At 44.1% G+C, this 13216-nt stretch overlaps 1 protein-coding gene across 2 annotated transcripts in view; it reads right to left on the bottom strand.

Annotated features, from left to right (window-relative positions):
• The window catches only part of Dgkd (diacylglycerol kinase delta), an 85826-nt gene that overhangs the window by 54992 nt on the left and 17618 nt on the right, over positions 1-13216 (bottom strand). For both annotated transcript variants that reach the window (XM_047546365.1, XM_047546367.1), the window contains exons 2-3: positions 4752-4862; positions 3095-3175 (exon numbers count right to left, since the gene is read on the bottom strand). In XM_047546365.1, coding sequence (XP_047402321.1) covers positions 3095-3175; positions 4752-4862 — 192 coding nt within the window. The remainder of the gene's footprint in view (positions 1-3094; positions 3176-4751; positions 4863-13216) is intronic.

Below are 13216 nucleotides of genomic sequence, written 5' to 3'. Positions count from 1 at the left end.
TGGAATATTCTGTAGATATCTGTTAAGTCCATTTGATCAACAGTAAAATTTTTTTCCTTTATTTTATTTTATATGAGGTGCTTAGAATCGAACCCAGAGCCTCATATATTCTAGGCAAACGCTCTACCACTGAGCTATGATCCCAGACCTCAATAGTGTAATTTAACTCTGAATTTTTTTTGGTCTGAATGACGTACTGTCATGGTTTGGATCTGAAATGTCCTTCAAAAGGCTCACGTGTTGAGGATCTAAGATGTTGGTCTCAGATGCAGTAGAGTTCAGAAGTGGGGCTTTCAGGGGAGTAACTGGATGACAAGGGATCTAACTTCATCAGTGGATTAATCCATTGATAACAGAATGAACTACTATAAAATGGTAGAAGCTATGGAAAGTAGGACCAGGTTAGAGGAAGCTGGTCATTAGAGACATGCCCTTGGGGACTACATCTTATCTCCAGCCCCTTCCTGCCTCTCTGCTTCCTGGGTATCATTAGCCAAGCAGCTTTCTTCTACCATGATATTCTGTCTCAACTCAGGCTCAAAGAAATGGAGCCAGGCAACAATGGACTGAAAACTCTGAAACAGTTGAGCCAAAATAAATCCTTACTCCTTTAAGTTGTTTTTCTTGGGTATTTTGTCCCAGCAATGAAAAGCTAACAAAAACAACTATCTACCAGAGAACAGGGAAATGAAATTGTCCACTAACATTGTTTGGGGCTATCTCTCCTTTATTTCTAGTAGTGTTTCTTCCAAAAAATTACATGTTCTGCGTCTCTATAAAAGTCCCTTGTTTCTGCTGATGGGAAGAATCATGGCCTTTGGGACAGGAGTCCCCCGTGTTTCTCCTTTGATAGCAAAGCAATTAACATTCTTTTTCCTTTTTCTAAAAAAAAAAAAAATTACATGCTCTGATGTTTGGTGCATATAATATTTATGACTGTTATAGTTTCTTGATATATTATTCCTTTGATGCAGATACAGTGACCTTCTTTGTCCCTTCTGATTTTGTTTTAAAGTCTATTTTGTTTACATGTAGCTACTCCTGCTTGCTTCTGGTTTCTAACTGCTTGCGATATCATTTTCCATCCTTCACTTTCAGTTTGTGTATGCCTTTGTAGATGAGGTAAGCTTCCTGCAGGCAGAATAATGTTGAGTCTTCTTTTTTTAATCGATTCCACACGTCTACATCTTTTCATTAGAGAATTAAGACCATTTACTTCTTATTAAAAGCTATGTTATTAGGGATGGGAATGTGGCTCAGTGGTAGAGCATTACCTAACATGCATGAGGTCCAGAACACATAAACCCACAGAAAGTTACTAAATAAATTTTGTGGGACTAGTTTAAAACAAAATTCAACTAAACCACCTCCTACCTCAAAGGAAAGCGTATGTTCCAATGGGAATATTCTAAACATGAAATTAGGAAAGAACATTTAACATTACCAAGAACAATTTATTACTAGAAAATGTACAAATAACTCAAACCAAATTAACTAACACCCTGAAGACTACAATGAAATGCAACACTTGTTCCTATTAAAAACTCCAAAAAACACAAATCAAAGAACAATCCATTTACATGGCTTGAATTGCCTCTCCCCAACCAGTAAGTAAATGATAAAATTAACAGAGAAAAAGTACAATTCTCCAAGTAAAATAAGGAATGAAGAGAGATCACTCAATAAGCCAAAGTAAAACCCAGAGCAGTTACGTCAACATGAAACGAGAAGTTTAAGTGGAGGGAGAACTCCATTTGTATCAGCAACATCGGCACTCAATCTACAAATAAATAGATAAAGCATAACCTAAAGTTACCTGAAAACACATTAATCCAAAATGTCATATCCTTAATATGAGAGAAATTACTCACCTGACTTGAGTTATACAAAAATATTTTTTAAAATTAGGGGACAAACACTTTATGTCTAGATGAGATAGTTTAATAATAAAAATATTTTAAAGATTCTAATGCTGCAATCAGAGTAATCCCTTACATACGTAGGTTCAAAAGTCAGCCTATGAAGCCAAGATGATCAAGTCATACAAGAAAATACTATGGCTGGTCGCAGTGGTACCTGCCTATAATCCCAGTAACTGAGGCAGGAAGACTGCAAGTTCAAAGCCAACCTGGGCAACTTAGCAAGACCCCAAGCAACTTAGCAAGACCCTATATCTAAAAAAAAAAAAAAGAAAGAAAAAAGAAAAGATCCGAGGGTATAGCTCAATGGTAAAGCTCCTCTGGGTTCACTCTGAAGGGTTGTGGGGAGGAAGGGAAGGGAGAGGAGAAAATGCTATGCGCAGGGTATGTGGTTCAGTGGTAGAGCACTGGCCGGCTTACACAAGGCCCTGGGTTCAATCCCCAGTGAAAGAAAAGAGGGCAGGGAAGGGGAAGCTATATAGCCATTAAATAATATGACACACATTCTGATAAACCAGCAAGGGATATCCACCAAAAATGTCAGGAGGAAAAAAGGCACATTGAAAAAAAAAAAAAGAAAATCAGTCTATCTCCAAGCACATGTAGGTAAAAATACAGATGTACGGAAAGAGTGACAAATGCTCTGCAGTGAGAAGCTGGTTATCTCTGAGGAGTGAGAGCACGTGAGCTTGTGCATTCGGAACTTTTGCAGAGAGTACTACAAAACTTTCAAAAATTTGGATGAGAAAAAGTTTAAAAGTAATAAAAAAAAAAAAAAAGAAGAAGTACACCAAAATATTCACATTCTCATGTGGCTGAATTATGGCTGTTTTTCAATTGCTTTAACACATTTTTTTCCATTTCCAAATTTCCCACAAATTCACAAAAATGTTTTTTTTAAAAAAAAAACCTTTGCACCAAACTGTTAAGATGTAAACCACCACACTTTCTTTAAAAATTTCACTTGGACCCTCTTATTCTTTTATCCTCATATGTGCCAAATTCTCAATTACTCTCAACCAAAGTATTATTTCTAGCATTACATTCAAAATTTATCAGGAATCATTCCAATCAGGAAGAAAAGCATGCAAGAGGCTGAAGAGCCTGTATGCATTTGTTTGAATCAAAAAGGAAAGTCAAATGTGAAGAATCAGGAAGGTGTGACGGATTCTTACCGTAAAACTGTTGTTGACATTTTTGGTGCTGGATTCAGCTACACTGGCATCCGTCAGGTCCACCTCATCAAATATGATTGACTGGAAAGAAACAAATACCAGGATTCAGACATGCCAAGAAAAGTGGGTCCCAAGCACTGGCTATACCCACCACTCTCCTGACCCCCACAAACCAGGTTCCTTGAAAATGGCAAATGATCAATAAGCTGACAAATTAATGCAGCCACTCAGACTGCTTCTTCTTTTTTTTTTTTTTTTTAAATGAAGTAGAGGCTGACTGCTTCTAACGAAGAGCATACATAGAACTCAAAGAGATAGCTCTCTGATTTTGATTCTTAATCCAGAGAGTTCATTAGTGACTGCACTAGTGGAAACAAAAATTTACAAAAACAGTACAAATACTTCTATATTTATTTTTTAAATAAAACACTACTATCAATAAAAAGGTTTCATTTTCTTTCTTTCTTTCTTTCTTTTTTTAGTACCAGGGGTTGAACCCAAGGGTGCTTTACCATTGAGCTACAACCCAGTCCTTTTTAATATTCTATTTAGAGACAGGGTCTTGCTAAGTTGCTGAGGCTGGCTTCTCAGCCTTCCGAGATGCTGGGATTACAGGTGTGTGCCATCGTGCCTGGCCAAGGTTTCACTTTTAAATGTGAAGTACGTCCTTATGCAATGGTCAACCTGAGAGAAAGCTGTAATGGACTGAGCATCCTCCGTCCCTCCGGCTTGTTTCTCCAGTCAGCACATTTAGGGGCAAGATCCTGGTTGTGATAAAATAATCCAGGGGACTAGACAGACCCTAATAGCAGGGATCTGACTGTAAGGAAAAGCAGGGAGCCAAGTAGAAGGAATCAAATCCTGAAGAGCAACAGTCAATCTCCAAGAAAGGGCAAGGAATGAGGCCTGTAGATTTCCTTCTCTCCTCTGAGCCATCCACCATAGACCCCACATCCTGTTTACTGCTTCCTCTACTCTAAGAGCACCCAGAAAGAAAGCTAATTGCTGGAAAGCATACACAAAGAATTTCACATTTCTAGTCACACCCCAAGAAGCCCAATATGCTTCAAAAACCACTCCTAGCTCATGATATGAGATTGGTAAATGTGTGGTCCCCATCTTCCTGAACGAACAATGTCCCACTGTGGTTAACTCTGTGACCCTCTTCTGCTTTCCCCATTAGTGATGAATGACACCAAAGCAAAGGAAAATGAATAAAAATAAATTTTGTAAGAAATAAAATATGACTTGAGACAAACAAAACCTGACGCCCGGACTAGGGATACAGCTCAGTTGGCAGAGTGCTTGCCTTGCAAGCATGAGGCCCTGGGTTCAATCCTCAGCACCACAAAAAAAAAAAAAAACTGATGCCCCCCAAAAACCCCTGCAAAGCCAGCTGGAGTGCATCGCTCCCTTGGAGAGGGCCTGTGCTCTGTCCTGAGCGCAAGATCCTTGTTTTACCCAAAAGGGGTCTCTCGAGAAGGTTCCATTCTCCCTTGGATATGTATCTACTTTCCTAAATAAACCTCCGTCTATGCCTCTAGGGGGAAGAAAACTAGCTGAAAGGACACTTCAGTGAATTGGAGCTCCCCACCGTCCCATGAGAACTCAGTCCCTCAAGCTGCGCTCCCCGAGTGTCCCTGTCACTGCACCTCACCTTTGCAGTTTTGGCATAGTACAGTGTTCGCCCACGAAGCTTAAAGTATCTCCTTTTTGATCGCTGGAATGAATTGTTCTGCTTGGTCAGCATCCCCTCCTTGATGACAGTCTGAAAGACAGAAATACATTTGTAAACTTGTGTTGCCAAGGTGCATCCAGCTGACACACACCCCAGAGTGGGTGATGTGCATTTGTGTCTCTAAGGAGCCAAGAGGCCTACCAGAGAAGTACTTCTCGCCCTCTCAGATCATGCCCTGTGCACGGCAAGTGTGCTGCTGGGGAGGCACCATCACACCCCTTCTCTAAAGGGCAATGGCATGCCTGTGTCAGGCGGAGTGTCAGAGGTCCAGGCATGCCCTGGATGTGCCCAGCAGATTAGCAGAGGGGAAACTGAGGCTTGCAGACTGCAGTAAGCAATAGCTGGGGGCCAGCACATCCTCCAGTTTCAGCATTTGGTACTTTTCAGCTATTCTTGGCCCTATCTCAGTGTTCTCTGGCCTCCTGCCACTTCTCAGGATCCTGCTGCCAATTCTGTCTATGTCCATTGCTCTGGGGTTCAGCGTAGATCCAGACCTGTGCTCTACTCAGCCCTCGCATAGGCATTTCTGCACAATAAGAGGTAAGTGCCATTACTAGAGGCCCTGACACCCATCCCATCCCAGGATGCTGAGGAGCCCACCCCACAAATGGAGTTCACTTCTCAGAGAATCCATAACACATCCTGGCTCAGGTAAAGCAAGAACAGAGGAGTACATCTTCTCTGGAACTGTCTTCCCCTTATGCATTGTGTGTGCTAGACTCCCAGTGAACTAAGCCCTACACACCACTTGAAAATTAAATACTCAAGGACCTACTCAGTGGCAAGATGTCTCAAGCCACTCAGAGCCACCAACGCAGCCAACACTAATGAACAGGGGCTACAGGTGAAGTTTGGTGGCAGGGTGCTTGCCTCACATACATGAACCTCTGAGGTCAATCCCCAGCACCACAGGGCAGGCAGAGGGGCTAATAAAAACCACATAGGAAAGCAAGAACCAGGCTGTCAGCATTTGATACTTTCTTATACCACATCTAACAGAAATCTCCATTCCACAAGAAGTCTAACACAAATGGGGAGAACTTACAAAAATTCTGTTCAAAAACACACATTTCAAGTAACTTTTAAAAGCAATGCATGTAGGAAATACCCAGGCATCCAGGGCCACTGAAAATTTCCTAAGATAAGCTGGGGGTGGAGGCGCACACCTGTAATTTCAGTTGCTCAGGAGGCTGAGGCAGGAGGATCAAGAGTTCAAGGTCAGCCTAAGCAATTTAGCAAGACTCTAAGCAACTAAGTGAGACTCTGTCTCTAAATAAAAGACAAAAAAGGGCTGGAGATGTGATTCAGTGGTTAAGTGCCCCTGGGTTCAATCCCTGGTTTTAAAAAAAAAAAAAAAAAAAAAAACTTCCAAAGATAAAACAAGTATGAACCAGACACAGAAACCTTAAGTTACACAAAGGCACAGGGATGGCAAGAGCCTATCAGCCTGCTCATCACAGGAGAGGGAACAGGACAAGGAGCCCAGCCCCACCAACCAGACACACAGGGCCAGGCCCCAGGAGCCCTCGGCTGAGAACCTAAGGGCCAGTCCACAGCATCTAGGGTCTCCTCTCCTCATTGGCTGCAGGATATCCTCCTGTGCCACTCCTGAGGATGGAGTCCATGCTCTAGTGCCAGCATGCTGCTACCACAAGCTGCCTTGTCCAGCTCCCTCAAGATCGACCCAGGCCCAGGGGGAAAGGTGCTGACGAATTTACTTACTCATACAGTGGCTTCTACCTTCACCTCCTTCCAGGTAATTAAAGATCGCCAAGAAGAAAGAAAAGAGGAGCCTGATATACCAGGAGCCAGAAAAGACATCAGGCTACACTCACTATCATGTGGATCATGTGCCAAAACAGAACCGTCCAGTCTGCAATATGTTCTTTTTTTTGGCAGTGCTGGGGATCGAACCCAGGGCCCTGTGCTTGCAAAGCAAGCACTTTACCAACTGAGCTATCTCCCCAGCCCAGTCTGCAATATGAAAGGACTGGTAGCTGGAGTTTCCTTCCGAGCATCCTTTACAGATGGTAAAGTGCATGTTGAATACAACTGTACACAACAGTCACAGACCCTGCAACATACTCTGTGAGATCCTCTCTTTGTGGACTTCAAAGGACTCTCTCTGTGCAGATACCTCCTCAACCCTCATCTTCCTTACCAATGCAGGGGAAGAAATCGCTTCCATCTTTCCTAAATGCAATGTTTTAAAAAAGAAAAAGCCAAAACCCAGAAAAGGTATAAATTATCTTTAAAGGACAGATGCTCAGGTAATTTTTCTTGTATCTTTCACAACCCATCTGATATGGAAAAGAAAAGCAAAATTAAATACAACACACACACAGACACACACACACACACACACACACACTCACACACATCTCTCAGAAAGCGGATGAGAGCCTGCGATCTCAGGCAGCCCAAGGAGACCTGCTATTCTATTTATAGAACAAGCAAGCTCAGAAAAAGACTCTGGTGGGTTTCAGCGGAAAAGGCTGGGGAAAAGATAAAGACCAGTACTTCTTTGAAGCTTTCTCAGAAACTACATTTCTTCTCCTGATTCACTGTTCCTGAATACTATAGATATGCTGCAGAATATTTTTAAACACTCAGTCGAAAGCAATGAACTAAAAGTGGTCAAGAAAATCACATCCCAAAAATGTGCTTTGTGTTGGGCAGCCCGTGAGAGGCTCCCACAGGAAACGCTGCTATGCTGGCCACCCTCCCCACCCCAGAGAAGCAGGGGTCAGCCTTAGACCCTGCACGCTCACTTGGTTCTCACCAGTGCTCAAACAGAAGGGCCAACTCTCATTCAAGGGTAGCCTCATTACAATCAGAGACAAATATGCAACACATACCAAGAAAATGTCCAGTCACCAGTCAGATAAAGAGCCCTCCTCCAAACAGCCCAGAGGCAGGACCCTGAGGTAGAACCAGAGTGATAAAGCCAGCAGAGTAGGAAGCCTGAGCCTAAGTGTGGTCCTGGGAGCCAGGGACACCCCTGACCACACAGACACACCCACCCCCCGGTCCAAGACCACAAGGCCCTTCTGTGGGGGATAGCGGGTAGCAGAAGTCTCTAGTTATCTCTCTTCAAGAAGACAGCTCTGGAAATACCTCTGAAAAGGGCTTCGAACCAGTGTGCAGAGAAGGTCCAAAGCATGCTCCGCAAGCCCTAGTCAAATACACACTTGCCAGGTATCCTTTGAAAGGAGTCATGGGGACTCCATCACAGGATGAGGATGCCTCCTCTCTTTCCTGCCTCCCTTCCTCAAACACAGGGCAGTGTCGTGAACAGGAGCTCAGACCAGAGGAGGACAGACAGCTACACAAGGGGGGTGCTCAAGGACAGGGGACATGTGCAATGCCCTCCAAAGGAAAGCTGCACACCACAGGTCTTAGCACGTACCTAAGCAGGTGGGAGAGCAAGGTCTGGGGCTTCACAGGCCCCCAAGTTGCTCCTTAGGACAAGAAACAGAAACGAGCAGGGCAGGAAGGATAGACAGCCCCAGATCACTGCCTGGCTGTCTTCTGTAAGTCACCAAGCCCTGAATTAGGGAGTAGTGGCTCAGAAACCCACTTGAAAAAGATGAGGAGACAGGAGAGAAATCTCAGATGATGCCAAAGCATCCAGCAGGTTTCATGTGGGACTTGTGGAGCATATGGCCCCAAGACAGCCAAGGGAATTCGGTGTGAAGCCGGCAGTCAGCTTTCTGGGTCTACAGGGCAGGAAAATGTTTTCCTCAGCACCTGCCAGGATGAGATCCCTCAGGGAGGTGTGGGATTCCAGGAGACCCAGGGAAACAGGATCAGGGGACCCAGTGGTTCTGAATCAGGGACAGAAAGGAGGAGAGGAGATCAAAAGGACAGTGACAAGTGGTCAGATCAGGAGATGAGTTCATCAAGAAGTCAGCATCAATGATGCGAGCCTCCAGCAGCAAGGTGTTAGTAAGGCCTGGGTCAGAGTCACCAGGCAGAGCAGACTGGTGGGCAGCCAGAGGGCAGAGCTACATAAATCATACCAAAAGGTACTTGCAAGCGAAAGGAGCAAAGGTGGGGTTTTTTAACTGGATTGTTTTTTTTCACTTTGACTCCCTATTCTTTCTATTATGATATATTTCTAACAGTGCTACAGCAGGTTTCATTTCACTGGCCCAATATGCTCTGTGCTATAACAATTCCCACAGCTGGAACACTCAGAATGATCCTGCTCGCTCAATACTATCAACATTCAATGGGGCAGAATCAGTGGTACAGCTCCTTCCCCACCCCTCCCTGGTACGGGTGATTGAACTCAGGGGCACTCAACCACTGAGCCACATCCCCAGCCCTATTTTGTATTTTATTTAGAAACAGGGTCTCATTGAGTTGCTTAGCGCCTCGCCAATCCGAGTTTGGCTTTAAACTCACGATCCTCCTGCCTCAGCCTCCCGAGTTGCACAGGGTATTTTAAATGCTTGCTTAGTACACATGGTATCCACTACACAGAGGAGTCATTTCATTCTGTAGGTCTCAAACCAGCTTTGGAAGCAGGTACAAGTTCAGAATCACTAACCCAAAAACCCAAGACCTGAAATGCTCCAAAATCCCCAACTTTTTGCACATTGACATGATGCCCAAAAAGTCTTGGATTTTGGAGCACGATGGATTTCATATTCTCAGATTAAGCATGCGCAACAAGAGAAGCCTAGGCAAATGTTCCAAAATCTGAAAAACTTGAAAATCTGAAACATTTCTGATTCCAAGTATTTTGGATAAGGGATATACAACCTATTGCAATACTCCATTTTACAGATTAGGAAACTGAGGGGCAGAAAGATTAAGGACATGTAGCAAGTAGATGGCAGAACTAAGATGCCAAGCTAGCCCTAAACTCAGACCAAAAATATGTGTAAGCAAAATTAAACTTCAGCATATGTCTACTGACAACTCTGATTTAGTTCAAGCAGATAAAGGTAAATTCCTTCATTTATACTAGCCACGCAAGTGTGTAGGCCACATGAAACATTCCACACGTGGGCATCTCTGTGGACAGAGAGGGCGCACCTGGGCGACTGCTATGCTGGAGAATTCCTTCAACTCTACAGAGCCAGGCCCCACATTTGGCACTGCCAATCAGACAGAACCTCCACATGCACTTTTTTCTAAAGACACTGAAAATACCAAGAAAGGATAGCCATTCTCCACCACCCCCTGACAACTTTGAGACGGAATCTCACTATGTTGCCCAGGCTGGTCTCAATTCCTGAGCTCAAGTCATCTTCCTGCCTTAGCCTCCTAACTACACATGTGCACCACCACAGCTGGCAGGGCAGTCACTCCTACCAGCCAGCAGGACCCAATTTCCCTTTTGCCACCATGCATTTTCCTTCTCCAATGCCACTAAGATTAAAAGTGACAGTGTCACAAAGCCCCTATGCCATTCTAGTTTCCACTAAGAGGAGGGGAAGTGCCTCAGGAAAAACTGAACTAGAAAAGGCAAAAAGGGGCTCTAAAACATACGTGCAAATCCCCAAGAGGATCTCCTAGATTTGTCCTTCATCAGGCGATCACAGCCACGTTTCCTGAATTTAGGGGCACTTCTCCTCCAGAGGCAGGGCAGACAGTGTGAACAGCCCCCGCATGCAGACTCTCCCCACACTAACAGGACCTCAGTTCTGAATGGGCAGTGGAGCCTACAGTGGCCCTTCATGACAGTCCTGACCACCACTTCTTCAGTCTTGGTCAAAAAGACCTAAGCAGAAGCCCTGCTAGGGGTGGGGAGGTGGGCAAGCTGCTTTATTGGTGTAAGGCAACACAGGTGCTTCAATTCCCTTTTCCTTTCTCCCTGGAACAAAGTTACGCCTGGTTCTGCAACGGCTATAGAGACCAGGAAACAGAACCCCTTTACAACCAACTCTTCATATCAGCATACTTCCGAATATAATCTGTTCTCTGCCTGGAAATCCTCAGTTCCTCTTCTCTGGACTGAAACACTGGTAAGCTTTGGGACCCAAGGCAAATGCCACCACCCAGGAAGGCTCTGCAGATTGTCCCAGGCAGAACAGGCTGCCACCTGCTTTGCAAGTAACTTGCATTTTAAGGCTGTCATTCTTGCCAGACCAAGGTCTGAGGGTTCAGGTTGTCTCATTTATCTGTCACCCTGGTACCCAGGAAGGGCTAACATCTCTAATCTGTAAAGAGCTTCTAAAAACTGAACAGACTAGCAACCCAATATAAAAATGGGCAAAAAAAACAAACATTTCAGAGAAATAAAAATACAAAATGGCCTTTGAACACATGAAGAGATAGGTGCTCAACCTAGATCATAATAAAGAAAAAAAGTTAAAACTAAACTAAAATACTACACACACCAACAGACTGACCCAAAAAAAAAAAAAAAAAAAAAAAAAAAGGCAGCACTCTGTTGATGAGGTGGAGACAAAGGGCTCAACATGCTGCCAGGACAGCAACCCAACCTGCCTGAGCAGGGCACCCGGAAAGGCCACACATGCCTACCCTTCCATTGGCAAGCTACCCCAAAGATGCCCTGGCAAAATAGAAAACGAGGTTTGTGCAGGGCTATCTGCTGCAAATTGCTACAGCAAAAGACTGAAAAGAACCCAAAGGTCCACCAACAGAAAGGGGTTGAAAAAACCATGGTGCATTCCTGAGATGAGGTAATGCACAACCAGAAAAGCTTCAAGGAAGATATCTTCACAAGTTGCCACAGTTTCCAGAAGACAGTAAGTAAAAACAGAAAGATGCAGGGCTGGGCTGAGCTCAGTGCTATATAGCACCTGCCTGGCCTGGGTGAGGCCCTGAGCTCATCCCCAGCCCTGAAAAAATAAAAAACAGAAAAAAGGAAAAATAAGGAAAGGAAAGGTGCTTTGCACACAGAGCATCTCCATGTAAAAAAGGTGGATGTACCTGTGGGAAAACAGACAACAAACTTTAAAACAAGCATTTTTTTAATTTTTAAGAAGCAGCAAAAAAAAAAAAAAAAAAAAAAAAAAAAAAAAAAAAAAGGAAGAAACCATGAAAGGATAAATCAAATAAATAAAATAAAATAATAAAGACGACTACATGGAAACATGGAAGGTGGAGGGTAGAGACAGGGAAGGCCCTGGGCATGCTGGACCCTGCAGCAGGGCAGGCTCCTCTGACTAGCCCTGATCTCCTGTGCTGAGTGCACACACAGTCCACAGACCTCCCATTAGGTCACCTAGAGATGCTCCCAAGAGAGGCACACAAATATTCCCACTGTATATGCAGAGTGCCTACCAGGTGCCAGGAGCTTATTTAAAATCTCTATTTACGTCTGGGAATGTAGCTCAGTGGTAGAACACTGGTCTAGCATGCACAAAGCCCTAGATTTGATCTCCAGCACTGCAAAATTAAATAAATGAAATCTGCACTTCATTTAACCCTCCCCTGTGAATCAATAGGACATGAGGTGTGCCCCCAACAGTCCTGTGTCAACGCAAGAATGTTGAGGTGAAATGATCGGGTTGTGAGCTCCATGACCTAATCAGTTCATCCTAGTTTGAATGGACCTGCTGGGTGGTAACTGCAAGCACGTGGGACATGACTGGAGGAGGTGGGTCACTGGGAGTGTGCCTTAAAGGGTTCACCTGCCCATGGCCTCCTTCCCTTTCCTTCTCTTTTCCCAGCCATCATGAGCTGAACAGCACTCTTCCACCACACCCTCCTGCTGTGATACTCCACTTCACCTGAGGACCACAGCAATGCATTGGCCCACCACAGACTGAACCTCTAAACCAAAATACACTTTTCCTCCTCTAAACTGTTCTTGTCATGCATTTTGGTCACAGAGACAAAAAGCTGACTACCACACTACCCGTTTTACATATAAAGAAAATGCAAAGGGAACACCTAGATCTACCAGAAAGGACAGATAAGGGATTTGAACTCAGGTCTGTTGATTTCAACTCTCTTCATGCTTTCATAGCAAACAAAAAATCAGAATTATATTTGGGGAAGATTTACTCTTTGTTATTTTTGCTTTCACAAATCCAGACTAAACTAAAGCTACATTATCCTCCTTTTCCCGGGAATGAATTTACACACAAATGTGTGCACCAGGAGGCACAGTCCACCTGAACCACAAAGTAACACACTGTCACCAGCAGCAGGGATGATATCCCAAAGACACTCTATTGGTGGATCAGTCAAGATGGGAGCCCCCTGGGCTGGGCTTGTGGCTCAGTGGTGGAGCACTTACCTAGCATGTGTGAGGCACTGGGTTTGATTGCTCAGCACTTTGTACAAATAAAATAAAGGCCCACTGACAACTAAAATTAAAAAAAAAAAAAAAAAACACGGGAGACGGTGCCTGGTGTCAAGCAACCTGCAGGACAAGCTCCATCCCCCACAGAGCACCT

This window comes from Sciurus carolinensis, chromosome 3 (genome assembly GCF_902686445.1).
Source record: "Sciurus carolinensis chromosome 3, mSciCar1.2, whole genome shotgun sequence".
Classification (NCBI taxonomy): domain Eukaryota; kingdom Metazoa; phylum Chordata; class Mammalia; order Rodentia; family Sciuridae; genus Sciurus; species Sciurus carolinensis.
The sequence above is the reverse complement of the archived record's forward strand: the minus strand, read 5'-3'. Positions and strand labels throughout refer to the sequence as shown.